Below are 15,437 nucleotides of genomic sequence, written 5' to 3' on the forward strand. Positions count from 1 at the left end.
GATAATAATTATAATGCATAAAACCCTCGTATTACGTATACATATGCCATTGAAATTAGTGTACAAGAATGCATTTTCAGAATTACTGTTCAGAGACAGCAGTACTGTATGTGTAAGTATCGGCAAAATTAATGGGAAAACTGCGTAAAATATTCTATCTGTATTTATGTGCTGTTTTATGACAGCACTCAATAAATTTGCAAATAACGGATTTTGCCTCAGAGTGGCTCTCTTAGCTAGGGATCGTTACATACATAATTTGTAATTACCGTACTTACATGTTATTTCTTTATTCATTCTTTATACTGTGTGTATGCTGGGGCGCGGCACTAGTTTCGGAAATATTGAATGCCTCTTTAAATAGAACTCTCTACGCATGGTGCGTACGTACGGATGCGTCAAAATGACAAATCTGACTTGTGAGTTTGCCCAAGACACGTAGTACTTACAAGTTAGAAGTTTTTAGGATTTATAATACATAATTGTAGCAGTAAATTTTTTTAAAAACCACTTTGAGATTACTCTGGCGGCCAACAATGAAAACTGCTGTTGTGCAGGCTTATAGATCCTTAACGTAAGATTAATTATAAGTAGAAGTACTAGTAGTAACTGGTGACGTACAACCGCATGCTTACCTATGGTGACAATAGTATTTTTACTTATGGTGGCAATAGTCCTAGCTCCTACCAAACGGAAAACGAACTATCAATAATATAATATTACTTTACAGTAAACCGTAAATTTTGGTTCCTGATCTTATCGTTCCCTTTCTCTGAATTACCATTACAATTCATTTCACTTACACGAAATCATGCATTGTTAACAAAGATTTATTTTTGTCTACAAGTACACTAGATTGTTCAAGGAAACCGAACAGATACTCAGGGCTTACAACAAATCAGCATGTGCTCCAGAAAAATTTTGCTACCATTTCGGCACCAAGAAAAAATGTTGCAGGGTGCATTACTGTACGTGTATAAAAATTTCAGCTGTTGTGTGATTATAAGTGCTTCATATCTATAGATTTTCTAATTATGAACATGATTCACTGCTATTATGCTCGCTAACACTTTATCCAGTATTAGTTGAGATCTAAAGCGCTTTGCATTATTTTATCCGCTAAACGTTCTCCTGCCGCAGCGTTCGAAACCTACTTACGACGTCCTTAAAGTCATCCATACCGGGAAGACGTTGGCCCAAATCTGAGATTGCGCGATCAACCAACGACAATGCCGGTGTATCCCCTGTGTAAAATAGCAATTACACCTATATGCGATCCAGAGAAAACCAACGCTTGTCGATATGTAACACAATGCCCGTCAATCAATCATAGCAATCTGTCCGTAATTATCGGCCGAACCGGGATGACCCTTCCCCAGCGTTTAAATATGCCGCAACAGTTGCTTCCCCCGCCGGACGTACGGTTCTTGGAAGATGCTTCCCTAGCCACTGTTATCAACTGCGCCATTCCTCTGGCAACGTCCAGGAATTAAAAATGTAACATCCAACCAAATGGCAATAGATTACACCGTTCTACACGACAGTGCTACTTTTCCACCCACCTCTGACGGATACGCCGTGGCCCCGCCCCGACCTTTCAATACAATGGCCAGCGCCGGCTGCCTCGCCGTATGTATATATATAACCGCGATGCAGGCAGCAGTGGATAATAATTTCTTTTGCGTGGTCCAAAATTTTCTTGTCTTGTAATTCCGGACATACTGTTCTACTTGTGCACCACCATAGCACAGAAAACGCGCATCTGTCCAGTTTCTTTTTAATAGACTCCATTTCTACTGTATGGCCAGAGATACTTAAGACTATTGTTCTCAATACAAGGGAAATACGTCGTCGTGTCTCCTTCTCTCTTCGTTCTCTCTGTGTTGGCTTGCCATCGCCTCGGCTGATCCGTTGTTAAGCGAGCAGTGTGATTGTGGTGCAGTGAGGTAGCTTTTTGCAGCTTTTCCAACTGTGCAATAATGATGCATATTGGCGTTTTTCTACCAATAACCACCGACTAATAATTCCGGTTTTTAATGGTAGTGTTTTTCGGAAAGATTCGCGTTTCCGAAATGACAGCGCTGCGTGGAGGTGAAGCCGGCACTGTCAGCAGACGACCCTAAGTTTATTACGGTTATATATCCTTATTATCCCCCTACCAAGTGTACATATACACATCCCACGGTTAATAGCCGGCAATTGTGTGCAAAGTGTGGCAAAGGTAATATAATCGTCATTAGCACTAATGTGTGATTTTACCGATTGATTTCAATGGAAACCGGTGAGTTTGTTTATGTTGCAGATAAGAGGCCGCACGAGTTCACTCATTCCTTATCTGTCCCGTGTTCACATATATATTATCAGAGGGATGCATAATATATTCTTCAGATTATTCAGCCTTTGGCTGACATGCATATATTCGCTTTCAGTACAGGTATGTGGCATATTTTAATATGATTTAAAATCTAAAATTACTACATTTATTTATTATATGCAATAACGTAGCAAAACAAGGTAGTTTACAATTTCGCACTGATCATGATTGACACAGAAGAAATCGCAGCATTGCCCTTCAGAATTATCCCTAATAAATATTAAGCAGACCAACCTCAGTTTTTCTTCATAGAAAAATCTTTTATATGAGAAATGGTTAGCCTTGATGAGCAACAAGATCAACGGACTTTTACACTTTGCGGTCGACGTCTAGCCGCTGTTTCGTTTATGAATTATCGTTCAAGATTGTTTTTCTCATCACTTTCACCCACACGAAACCACTTCACAGTGTTGAGCAGAATTTGTCAGTTAGCGCATTTTTTCAATGAAATTATGAGCTGCGCAATCACACCTTTACTTAGGTAACCTAGAAATTTTATCAGCGCAGTGAGTTAGTGGATCACGTAAGCCGCGACCAATGTTGCGTATTCTTGTCTGTAAAACCATAAAAGAAATCCTATATATTCAAATTTTTGTGCGATACGTTTTGCAGTTGCAATCTCAACCTTTTAAAATCTTAAAAAATCCAACTCGCTGCTGTAAATCTAAATTGAAAATTTGTTTATAATTTACGGTTGCCTTTCTGGCGACAGTATAAACTTTAGTGCTCAAGTGCATATATTCTGTAATATTATTAGGCTTGTTTTACCATTGATTACGGTGTGTCTGCTGCACAGTTCTGGTAAATTAATAGAAACGAAATTTCGGTATGGCCTCGGAAATGCTTATTTAAATGTATCTCGCGTGAAACCAGTGAAAGCCAGAAGACATGGTATTATTTCTGAATAATTCCTCTACAAATTGCCGTGTCGAACTGCATAGTTGACTTCACCAACACTTCCCAACTGCACATGCAAACGATCATGGCTATTAACACAGCCTGATTGATTTTAACGACTTGCAGTGCGTAAAAACGCCAATTGCAACAACGGGCATTGTTAGTGATACACAAGAGACCAATCAAAGTGCAGTCGTACATATATACGTCGGCAACACCAGGGAATACATATATACAGTAATTAGCATATCAGCGGACAAACGTTATACAAAAACCGCCACGGCTGCCCATTAGCTTATTAAGTAGCCGCGGCATAACTGTCGCGTCTTGTGGCGTGTCATGGGCGGATATTGCTGGTCAGTCCGTATATACGCGTTTCCGCCGATAATGGATTGCTTTTGAATTGGACAATCAGCACACGTACATTGTTATTACATATAATATTATACGCCGGTCCTACCCGTACTGCAGTGACGTTGGACTAATCCGTAAATGATGCAGTATAATTGTCGCGATTGGACAATGTATTATTATGACGTTTGTGGCAATGTAACGCACACTCCATACAGTTATGATTATGGTATTGTATGCTTGCGGTGCTTGCACTTGTATCCCCAACGTCTGCCGTGTTGAATGGTCCCTTTGCAACACGCCGGCGGCCCATTGTTTACCGCGGGTGCGGAAGTGGCGTGCTAGGCCCGCGTTGACCAGTCCATTAAACACTTCGTCGCGTAAATACACAAATGTCACAATGATTACGTATTCTTCCGCAATGCAACATTGTATACGGTGGGATTTTCCTGCGCCTGACATGCGCTTTTATTTATTTTTCGGATCTTTTACAGGCGTTCCCGGTTCAGAATTTGCACAGTTTACCTATACGACCAAGGAGAGCTCTACAAATAGATTCTATTGCGGGTAAGATATCGTCAGATGGTTTATCACAAAAATGCTAACAAATAAAATGAAATGCTTTGGGATATACAAACGTATTTTTTATATATACGAAACTTTGCTTTGGAGTGACAATCGACAAACAAATTAAACAAAAGTTGGTTATCTATAAATGCTGGACCTTTAAATTTTTAAATACTGTAAATTAGTCTTTTTTGATTTTGTTGCGAATATTATACCAAATACTCATCGTTATTAAGCCGGTGGCTCGGCTTGTTTTGTACTCGTATACACAGCTGTATATATATTGTGTAGAATATTTTAATGTACTCGTATTTGTAACTACTATTTGCCAAGATATCACTAGTAAAATAAACTAGGTTAGTATAACTTTTTACCGCCACAGGTGATGAAAGTGCTGTACTAGCCCACCAGCTAGATTTCCTGGAAATTAAACCCCCTTCCCACATGGAAACCTTCGCACACGAATCCGTGACCTTAACCTGTCAGGCCGGCGGTAATCCCCCACCGACCATCCACTGGCTGAAGAACGGCATCCCCATCATCCAGAGCTCCTTCGAGAACAGTGAACTGCTACTGGAGCAGTTATCGGGGCGCGGTGGCGGCGCTTCCGGGCTGGACGAGACGGAGGCCAACAGTAACACCCCGGTGATTGGCATCAGCTCTACCCGCTCCCGTCTCTTCCTGGACTGTCTACAGCCCAAGGACTCGGCTATCTATACATGCGTAGCCGAGACTCCCTATTCCCGGATCAGCACCGACACCAAACTAATTGTCGCAGGTACACTTGGGGCTAATGCGCTCCAATTACAGGTTAACAAAACTGTACAGAGTGACTAGGGAGAGGGACAGACACATAACGGTATACATAGGCAGTTGGAGCGTATCGTAATTGTTTAGCCGACGGATTAACCGCGCTATGCTACGGATCCTCATTGTTCGGGCGGATATAATTCGTATGACAGGCAATTATCCACTCCGACTGTTGCGATGGTCCTATTCAACAGGCTGATAGCAGTGCATGTGTACCGGTAATTGTGCGTCCTGATTAGGCTGCCGTAATTTGTGCAACGACTGCCTACGTTTACAGTGCTGTGCATTAACTGTCGATAATGCATACAATGCCGTGATTGCAGCTGATCGCTCTTCACGCTGTTCATATTATCTTATACATACATGGGAAGCTGCAGAACTGAGGGATTCTTGGTAGAGGTAGCGAGCTAATTTCTGGAAAATTTCACAATATCACTATTGTTTATGTTCGGCCTAATCAAATAATTTTCACATAAACTTTATTGCCGTTTTTTAAGTTAATCGATAATAAATGTTTCGCATATTTTATATCACTGTGGTATTATTTTATTGTTTTGATCGTGTGAATGGCACTACAAAAGCTTTTCAACAGAATATTACATTGCACAGCGGAACAGGCAGCACAATTATTATGATCACCCTTGTGTAAACGCACGCCCTGACGCACTTCCTGAATTACGCAATGCCCTGCATGTGATCATGAGCGGATCTGAAAAACATCACAAGTTGGTATCCTGTGTGGGTTTTGAATCGTGAGATATGACGGAAGCGTGAGGCGATCATAACGGGAATTCTGTCGCGTTTCGAAGAAGTAAAGCGTTTTTTCCTATGAGAATTCATCAGCTTTACACTAAAATTACATACGAGTATATCGAACATGCAAGCGGTATGAATAAGACTGATTATCCTGTAACCTTCCTTCCGCTCACCGTAGCACAATTCACACGTGGTACGCCCAACTCTTATGGTTAGCTAAAGATAGTAGCCGGCACAATGGGATGATCAGCTGCCGACATCACTTAACATATTACTTACAACTTCTACTGTATATTTATAGACGATCTATCGCATGAATACGTTTCCAAAGTTGCTGTGTGTTGCAGATGGGCCCAATAAATTAGGCGGAAGTGAGTGTATAGAGAAGCGGAGTAGCAGTACTGGCTACGGGAAGCCGGCGCGGATAACAATGTGGACGGACACCCGAATGGAACTCACCGGCGCTGACGTCAAGCTGTTTTGTCGTGTATCCGGAACACCCACACCCCAAGTCGCCTGGGAGCGGGCCGAGGACGGAGAGGTCACCCCGGAAGTAATACATAATGATGCCAGGCATAAGGTAAGATAGCCGAACAAATTTCTGCAGAAGTACATTACGGCAATTTTTATCATTCTATATAATATTTGCCTTTACGACCGTCCTTTATAAAACGAGCTTTTTTTGCAAGAAAGTTATTTCAGGCTTTTACAATCGTTACAGCTGCTGCACTTTTCGTTAAAAATGCAAAAATTTGTATATGCGTATGTTTTATTGTTCTTGGTTTTCTAATATTAGCCATTGCAAAATGATCTATAACAGCGTATACTCTGGTGGTTCCAGTTCAAAACTATGAGTTTTATTGAGCGATATAACTACAGAGTAAACTTACTTGATAAATTTTAGGAGTTTGATGTATTGGTCCGTACACTGGATGTCGAAAGCGTGTTGTTGTGCTTTTATAAAATTATTAACACGTCTAATGTTTTGCGAATGTGATCTACCCTAGCGTTAGCATATGTACCACTGTGGAATACGTAGTAAACTACCGCACTACATTCCATATATATTTTGCAGATTCTTCCCAACGGAGATCTTATAATAAAGAACGTTAGCTGGGAAGAGGACATGGGAAGGTTTATCTGTGTTGCTCAGAACAGTTTAGGCATTGATAAGGCCAAGATGTTCCTTTATCCGACTCCTGGGGTAAGTTGGCGTATTTCGGGCATAGACAGCGCAACCGGATTACGCGGCGACCGGGTAATGAATCCCAAAGGTCACACTGCGCTTAATTGAAATACGGTATTTGGCGTAGTCTTGATAGCGGGTTAATTCTTATGGAATTCACCGTCAGGGTCATTATATTAGCCGGTCAGGGAACATTAGCTCTCTATTCATTACCGGAAGCGGCGACGCGTTGTACTGCTAAAGGAGCGTTGACCTTTATCGCGATTCCGGTAACGGCTCGAGCACACTGTACAAAATCGCAGAGCTTACAAGAGCATAGGTGCCGCTCTACGGTCTCTGAAAATCGCGGTTCCATAACTTTGACTGGCAAGCTTACATTGTGTCATGCCAACGTTTTAAATAAGGTTTGCTTTACAATAGCACATGCAGGAAACCTGCCAATAAAAACCAATTTTATGACGATCAAGTCGATAAATCAAAGGCCTGGTTAAAATTAAAGACATTCAGATGAAATTTTGACAAATTTCACTTGCCAGTGGACTGCTGTTGTGTTTAAAACGGGAGAATATGCAAGTTCCTTTGGTATATGAATCACGTATCATAAAAAGGTAAATTTACTGGCATAACACGAAGCTAGATTTAAGACTATTTTCCAAAGGACAAAAAGTTTTAATTTTTTTGACGTAAGATGAATTTTATGCACCTTAGGTAAACAAGTTACAATGACATGTTTTGAACATTGAACGAGTATCAACCGGAAAATAGATGCACGACCTTTCTCGATGCTTGAGGAAGAAGAACATATGGTCAGTCGTCTTGCTATACAACCACGCAGGGACGGGAAAATAATTAAGAAATGTCGGTTATTTAGTAATTCAGAGGGTGCTACAAATATAGCTCCGATCCACGGAGACGTCACATGGATGATCCGAACAGAGTGTAAACGTAGTAAATAATGTAGTAGGTGCCTTCAGTTTCCGCCTTTACACTGGAAAGGCGTGACCTGGACGCCTATTAATTATTTATCATTGGAAGATATTAAAGCGAATGCAGGTAGCTGCACCTTAAAGATCCGCTCCCTCTTGCATTATAAGTTTGTTGCAATAAAAGAAATGAATCCGGTAAAGCGTGCCGCATTGTTCTAATATAGTACAGTTTTATATAACGAAAGAACTGCAAGTAATTCTGGAAATTTTTTTCAGCTCTGACACCGGCTCAGCTAATCCAGAGTGCGGAGCAGCACACGAGTCAGACCTTATTCTTAGTCCTGAATGTGAAAAGAGATTTTGTTCCGAGTGCCCAAGTTTTTTGTTTTTCGTTACGAGAAAGCGGCGGTGATAAATTATCCCTGAGAAACTAACAAGAGATGACTACCACGCACTGCAGTCTGGCGCATCTTTATACTCCCTTCCCTACGGCCCCAGTGTTCGCCCGCGTTCGCCCATTCCTTAGCCTCTCCCCTGTTTGAATATAATCCGTATTCTGAGCAGAGATGGTTTGAAAGTGCACACCACTGCAATGGAATATCCTATTACTCCAGCCCCACATTTGGCAGAAATCCCTCTGGAGTACACTCCTTGTGTATAAAAAATGTTGACCAACAACGGCCTCTGCACCCTATAGAAAGGGATATGAATACTACGGAAAATGTCGTCCGGCAACAAAGGTCACGGATCAAATATGCATACAGGGCACACTCTATTTATATCTCGCTATTTTACCGGCACACTTCAATACTCACCTCACAGTATTCTTATCGACACTCCTCTCTGCTCGGCATCTGCGGTATTATGATCTCTCAGAAAATTATTTGTTAATATATAATTAAATAATAATCCTTTTGTCAGTTCTGTGAATGTCTGTATAGATACTTTATGTAAGGCTAAGGTATTGCTGGCAAATTTTAAAGCACAAATCTTCACACAAAGATGCGCTTCGTATACTTTGTGGTCGGCCATGTAAAGTGTGGATTTTAAATGTGTGTATATATGCTAATTGGAAAATATTTTGGTGTCTTATTTTTCTAAAACCTGACGCTGTTGTGGGTACCTTCTTTTCCGAAGGAACTGTAATGGACTTTGGCTAGCATTATGTTCTTCTTGTCTTTTTTGCATGTGCGACTGCTTGTCACGAGGAATTTTGTTGACGTTGTTGTACCGGAAGCCCGCGTGCCCCTGCTTTAACCGGTTGACGGTAGCCTCCAATGTATAATAATAATATAATATAAAACTGCAATTTTACGGATCCGAGATTCAGCTGACTGGACTATTTACTGGGCCGTCCGCTGTTATTGTTTAAAATCTCGCTGCACTTGTATAGAACACAATAAAATAACACTGGTAGTTAACCTGCAAGCAGCATTAAACAAAACGCACTATTTTATACAGGGAAAATCAATAATAATTATACAGAATAATATTATATACTCCTATCTTCACAAAAACAAAAATTTCGAACCATAGTTTTCATTAAATAGAACAACATTTGTACGACTCAGACAGTACAAGCTCAAACGAAGTACGAAGACTTGAAATTCGCTACAGTGCACCTGCGCAAAACCGTTTTTTTTCGATCTACTAAGCTGCCATATTACCAAGCCGCAATGTCGTTCTCAAAAATAGATTCGGCCATTACCAATTAATGGTACCATTACTTGATTGTTGGCACTTCCAATCAGTAATATTTCTATGTACAGCAATAATTCATTTCATAGAAATTGCTATGAGATTATTTCTCTGGAAATGCAATTCAACAACTGAGAACCAACACAACTATCAACTCTCTGCTAAGCAGAAATCGTACTACTAAAGACATTACTAGAAAAAGAGGCTCGAACTACAGTTCACTAAATCAAATGGTGCATTTCAATTTTAGTGGTGCATCAGGGCAATTTAACCCGAAAGAACGTAATGTAGAAGAAAAAGTAGCGGCTAGTCGCGTTTCTCGGTATACTTCGAAGTATACGTAGCCATTGCACAGTCCACACCTTCCGTTAATCCTCTTCCTCTTCGTCATCATCCATCTGCTGCGTCCGCTCCACCTCATCCGGCTCGGCCTGATTATCCGCCGGCCCACCAGCGGCGGTGTTGCGTGCCAAGAAGCGGGCATAATCCGCATCCTCGATGAGATCCCGCTCATGGATGACCACACCGCAGCCCAAGTAGGCGCACTTAGTGGGATTGCCGCCGCGCTGGGCGATCAGCTGCAGGATGGAAGCCCGCTCGTAGATATGCGGCCCCTTACAGACCCGACTCCGTACCGGATCAGTGCTGATGGGGGACTTCGTGATGGGATCATCCAGGATGCGCTGGACTACCTGGCTAGCCAGCACCGTCGACGGGCGTTTACTCTCCTTAATCACCCCGTCCTCCGTCAGGCTCCATTTATAGCCTGTTGAATAAGCGGAACATGGTAGTGATTAAGGAAACACTGGCGACGCATTGTCCCAACCTGACATTTCAGGGTGGAATGCGTAGGTCTGACGAGCGTCACGCAATTGAATGAAAGAGGATAATTCCAGTTACCAGGATAAAGGACTGGTATTAAATGTTGCTAACCGAATTAAGCAATCAATACTTTTATGATTACAGGAAAGACATTCAAAAGGGATTAGAATTAGACGCTACATAAAGAAGACCTGCTGGATTTAAAAATCCAAAGAAATTCCTGAACGATCAAGAGAACCAGATCTGAAAAAAAACCTTTTCTATTTGTGGGAGTGAAATACCGAATGCTGTACGGGACAATAGTCGCACTTTCTATGGAAAATGACACAGCTATAATTCGCACAGAAAGAAGACAAATCCACCCAATTGCAGTAACAGTTTCAGACACTAACGGATTTAATAACAATATTCCACTCCTTTGTACAACGGTGCAGGAAAGCAATAAGCAGCGGAACTTCATCAAAAATTAAAGGTTTTTTAGAGAAAAAAATTTGAAAAGCATTTGTGAGGCGTATCGCGGCAGCATTGTTAAGCAAAGATATCCCAACTAAAATATACCAAACATATAAGTGAGGAAAATGTGTATAAGAAAATACATAAAACGTAATACGAAATAAAATATCAGTTTTTGCCTTACCTCGTTTGTCCAGAATCTTGTCCAACACCCTCTTCAGCGTTAGCGCATTACCTTCCTGCTCCTTACGCAGTCCCACCAGGAACCCCTTCCTCTTATCTTCCAGAAACTGTGCATTCTTGTACTGCGAAATCACCCGCGCCGTCTCGTTGGCGGCCTCGTTCTCCGCTTCTGCTTCGTCGTTTTCATCATCTTCGGGATTCTCCTCTTCCTCCATCCCTTCCTCCTCATCGCTATCCAAATCCCTCCGCGTCCCATGGCCCCCCTCCGCCACTTCAATCGGCCCTACATTACTGGCTGGTAATTCACGCAGCAGTCCCAACAACTCTTGCAGAACCTTGCGATCGGCCTGCACATCGATGGTGCTGTGCAAAGCAGTGTGTAGATGCTGCACCAACTGTTTAATATCCTCCTTGGGCAGACCGCCCTTGTCCTCCGCTTCCAGAAACTCGTCCACGGTGGACTCGAGGGCTTTGACGAAGGCCCGCAGATGGGGCACGTAGGTCATGGAGGCCTCGATGGTGTCTTCGATGTTTTCTGGAAGGATGAAGTGTCGCCCTGCTGCGTGAAGATCTGCAGCGCGGACTGGAAACGCTCGTCGCTGGTGCGGGCAGGAGCGGCGGCCGCGGCCTGCTGGCGGTGGGAGCTGGGGGGAGAGGGCTCGGAGAGCTGCAGGAAAGATTCCAGGTCGGAGTTGGCAGCGATCTGGAGGTTGTAGACCAGTTTGCGGGGATCTTCCAGTTTTTCCATGGTGTTGTAATTGTTACTGCTGTAGTCGCGTCGAACACTCACAGCGTGCGATACTCGTTCTACAAGTCTGCAACGTTCGCAACGTTTCGAAACGGCAATAATTCTGTTATAATAAAATTAACTACTTAAATTATTATGAGTTACAAGGTAAATTAAAGTTGAAAAAGTATACACTGATAACTGATTTTAAAACTAACAAAATCAAAGGCATTCAAATTTCAAAGCCACTGGTTAGTCCCAAAACAAAGACACTGGTGAAATTTGAAAATGAAGCGCACCGATGTAAATACCATTTTCCAATGGATTTCCGATGCTTTTGTTGGAAATGGATTAGGCAACAGTTGGCATTTCCGCCTCGGCCTCAAAAGGCTAAGTCAATCTAAATTCTAATCAATAATTTTTCAGTTTTCTCATCCTTGGTTGCTACTGTGCCGCTTACTACCTAATCATGGCAATTTTAAAAATTATTACTTAATAGTTAAATAATGAAGGTTAAACTATTATCAAAAATTTTAAGTCAAAATTTGTTGTTAAGGCTTTTCACAGATTGGATGTTTACAGAATTTTATCGCTCAGTAGTTATATTAATTCATGTCGTTCATAATTATGAGTGCTGACAGGTGCGTGGGATTTTCCGATTTGTCCTATCAGCCGGAGAGGTGAATAGCTATCAAACTGATAATGTATGAATGTATTGTATTACGTATGTAAACTTTGTAAACAGCTGTGCCTCATGCACGGACAGCGGGCTTCAAGATCGTCCCTAATCTTTTAAAATCGTTTCAGATCTTTCAACTTTCAGCATACTTATAATTTTAAAACAATCCTTTCGCGTTTAACAACAGTACTCGTATTGATTTTACTCTGTATTCGCTGAGCGCTTTTCAGCTTGGCGAATCAATGTTATTAGTGTTGGGTGAGCCGCCGGTAATTTCTTCGAAATCCATTAGCTACTGTAATAACTAATTTACATCTTTTTTGCCGCATTCCGGCAGCCGGGACTACTCACTGTTTACTATTAGGACTAGCTGAAGTGATTCATTATTGCGACTCTGCAGACTCACATTTTGAATTATGGCACAAGGATATTCAAACATATCCTTACGCAGGTACGTGGCAAATTAAGATTTAATTCCTGATAATTCTGGTACCTCGATTTGGAGGGGTTTGATCTTTGATGATTTGGATGGTCATAAATAACTACTTTACCTGATTTTTAGTATGAGTACAGTACTTATCGTTAATAATTATAACAGTGAAGTTATTTTTATTGTGAAATTTTTCTGTGAACTTAACCATTAAACTAATATTTTACATTGTAGTGGAATACTCGCACCTATCATGCTATACTCGTATCAAAGCCGCTAACTTAATTTTCGTCACAGATATTCTGCATGTGGGCCATCTTTACGGGAGCATTGCCCTTTTCCACATGGCTCTTGCACAGGAACGGGGAATTTTCGCCGTTATTTTCTTCGCGGAAGATGTTCTTACGGCCATTCTTGCCGGTGTGTGCTGTAAATGTACAATAGCTCGTCTCGGGTTACTGTATCTTCAGTTTTGTATGTACAATACATTACAGTACAAAACATACAGCGTGGATAATTTGTGCTGCCGGTTTTTCCTGTATGCGTAACAAATTTGCCCCATAAGGTTGTGAAAAGATACTACTTACTCGTGTATAATTGTAGCATGTGCAGTGTAAATCATGAAAATGCAATAATAATTTTTAAATTATAATTGCATTTTTTATCAGTTTACTGTACTAGTACTTCATCCGTAAATTCGCTTAACAGTAACTACTCTAATCGACAATGTGTGGACGACTGCAGGTTCGTCCATGATAAGGATCTCCGACACACCCTGCTAGATAAAGCCAACAGCCCACCACGCCAGACATCATCGTTGCGGATCAAGGAAAAACAGAAGCGGAAAAGGCTGGTGAAGGTGGAAGCGCCACCGAATCCAGTTGCTGATTTGAATGGTACAGTACTTATTCATTATGAAGCATGCCTTTGGTGTATCTATATGTATTCCTAATTTCCTTATAAAGTTGCATGATAAAGCTGATAGTCCGTTTTGTGGGGTTTTCAGACGATTTCGATTGTACTAACTTCCCGGCGCCCGATGAAAAGGTCAGTGTAGAGAACGTCTCTTTCAAGCAGTGTCCGAAATCTATATTCTCAAGCGGCAGTTGCCTCGAAGTTTTAGCATAATAATGTATTATTGTGTTGATTGTCTACTTTTAGCCGGAACAGTGGCAAACGTGTTCTATTTGTTTCGAAACTATTCTGCTACAACCGGACGCTACAAAGCGACAATTCGGACTGCTCCAGAACTGCTCCCACTCATTCTGCTTCGACTGTATTATAACATGGAGAAAACAGTCCGAACTAACAGTGAAGCTGGACCCTGTAGTAATTTGGTGAATACGACGAACTAACCAAAATGCAAAATAATATGTACTTATTCAAGGTTGGCAATATAGATTATTATTAAATGTTTATCACGATCTGATCAAACTCTGAAATTAAATTGAAGCTGCACTGCTCTTCTGTGCGTTACACAGCGATTTTTCTTCTTCGTTTAACGCAACGTAGAATAAGCGTGGGATTCTTGCAGGTCATGCCCAGAATGTAGGACTTATTCCGACTATGTAACTCCTAGCCCAGTCTGGCCCGAATCGAATGCCCAGAAAAAGAAAATCAGATCTGCGTATAAGAAGAAAATGGGGTAAGTGGAAATTCGCTGATTACACACTGCGATGTGCACGAATTATCTCAGCTTGGCATATTTCTAGTCCCTGCGTTTGTACTACTCGTTCTCGTGGAATCGGAAATGGGAGTCCGTGTTGGTATTCCCATGTCCTGGCTGGTATTTCTGCTGCCGGTATGCCGTAAATTGTGCTTTCAGTTATCCAGTGATCTCCTCTGTAGCTTTTTCTCTCTTTAGGAGAACCGCGAAGGGTAATCTCTGAATCTACTGTCGAAGACGGTTTTATGGACGAAGCCACCATTGAATTGATATGGAGTGCCATTCGGGCACAGCGTGAAGTAAGGGAAAGGACTGTGACGGGGGCAGGGAGAGTTGTGTCTGTGGTTCTGCATCCAGGAAACGATTACCTTCACGATGCACTCGTATTGGCGCTCTTATTGATTTTAGCCGTGTGTTTGGTTTTGTCTTCATTTTGCTGAATGTCATATTGTCCTTTTGTGGCATGCTGATTAACTAGATCAAGAAGTTTGAAAATGTGATGCAACTGACAGACGAGTAAAACAGGAAGTAATGCGTCCTTAATTGTATACTAAAATTTACCTAGTTTGTTATAAACCTGAGCTTAGATATTACGTTAAGCTGCTGCTGCTGCTAATTGCACATATAGAATAAATATGTAGTAGATATAATGTGCAGATGCAGGAACTACAGATTTGCGGCATAATAATAATTATACACAGCTTCCACTGATTTGCTTTTTTGAACTGCTCAACTCTTTGTAGCGCGCGATTACAGTAGAAGTCGCATTTGTATATTGTTAACTGCTATTTTTATTGAAGGTCATTTTGTTATTATATTATTCATTTGATTAATTATTTGATATGAAATATCGCAGAAATGTTTATACTGACTGGTGAGCCGCAGCAGGACATCGCTTCTCGGTCAATAATG

At 41.4% G+C, this 15,437-nt stretch overlaps 3 protein-coding genes across 6 annotated transcripts; 2 read left to right on the top strand and 1 right to left on the bottom strand.

The window, feature by feature from the left end:
• Positions 1–1,661: 1,661 nt before the first annotated feature.
• On the top strand, positions 1,662–9,264 carry LOC129599871 (zwei Ig domain protein zig-4-like). Its single transcript, XM_055498214.1, has 8 exons — positions 1,662–1,946; positions 2,044–2,221; positions 2,303–2,434; positions 4,117–4,189; positions 4,572–4,967; positions 6,103–6,335; positions 6,831–6,959; positions 8,144–9,264. The coding sequence occupies exons 3-8, from the start codon at positions 2,369–2,371 to the stop codon at positions 8,147–8,149; spliced, it is 903 nt and encodes a 300-aa protein (XP_055354189.1). The 5' UTR covers positions 1,662–1,946; positions 2,044–2,221; positions 2,303–2,368; the 3' UTR covers positions 8,150–9,264.
• Positions 9,265–9,597: 333 nt separating this feature from the next.
• LOC129599877 (uncharacterized) lies at positions 9,598–11,997 on the bottom strand. The gene is given in 3 exon segments (XM_055498219.1): positions 9,598–10,331; positions 11,025–11,555; positions 11,558–11,997. Coding segments are annotated over 3 exon segments (1,143 nt in total). The 5' UTR covers positions 11,772–11,997; the 3' UTR covers positions 9,598–9,933.
• Positions 11,998–12,180: 183 nt separating this feature from the next.
• Positions 12,181–15,060, top strand: LOC129599878 (E3 ubiquitin-protein ligase makorin-2-like). 4 transcript variants are annotated; one of them, XM_055498223.1, is made up of 9 exons: positions 12,181–12,454; positions 12,830–12,880; positions 13,157–13,279; positions 13,604–13,755; positions 13,866–13,906; positions 14,021–14,196; positions 14,394–14,504; positions 14,572–14,660; positions 14,724–15,060. In XM_055498223.1, exons 2-9 carry the CDS (start codon positions 12,846–12,848, stop codon positions 14,963–14,965), a joined length of 969 nt encoding a protein of 322 aa, XP_055354198.1. In that variant the 5' UTR covers positions 12,181–12,454; positions 12,830–12,845; the 3' UTR covers positions 14,966–15,060. The 4 variants fall into 4 exon arrangements, with proteins under 4 accessions (XP_055354198.1, XP_055354197.1, XP_055354196.1 ...); XM_055498222.1 differs by having other exon boundaries at positions 12,181–12,430; XM_055498221.1 differs by having other exon boundaries at positions 12,181–12,391; positions 12,794–12,880.
• Positions 15,061–15,437: the final 377 nt, after the last annotated feature.

This window comes from Paramacrobiotus metropolitanus, unplaced genomic scaffold, assembly GCF_019649055.1.
Source record: "Paramacrobiotus metropolitanus isolate TYO unplaced genomic scaffold, Prichtersi_v1.0 Parri_scaffold0000157, whole genome shotgun sequence".
NCBI lineage: Eukaryota > Metazoa > Tardigrada > Eutardigrada > Parachela > Macrobiotidae > Paramacrobiotus > Paramacrobiotus metropolitanus.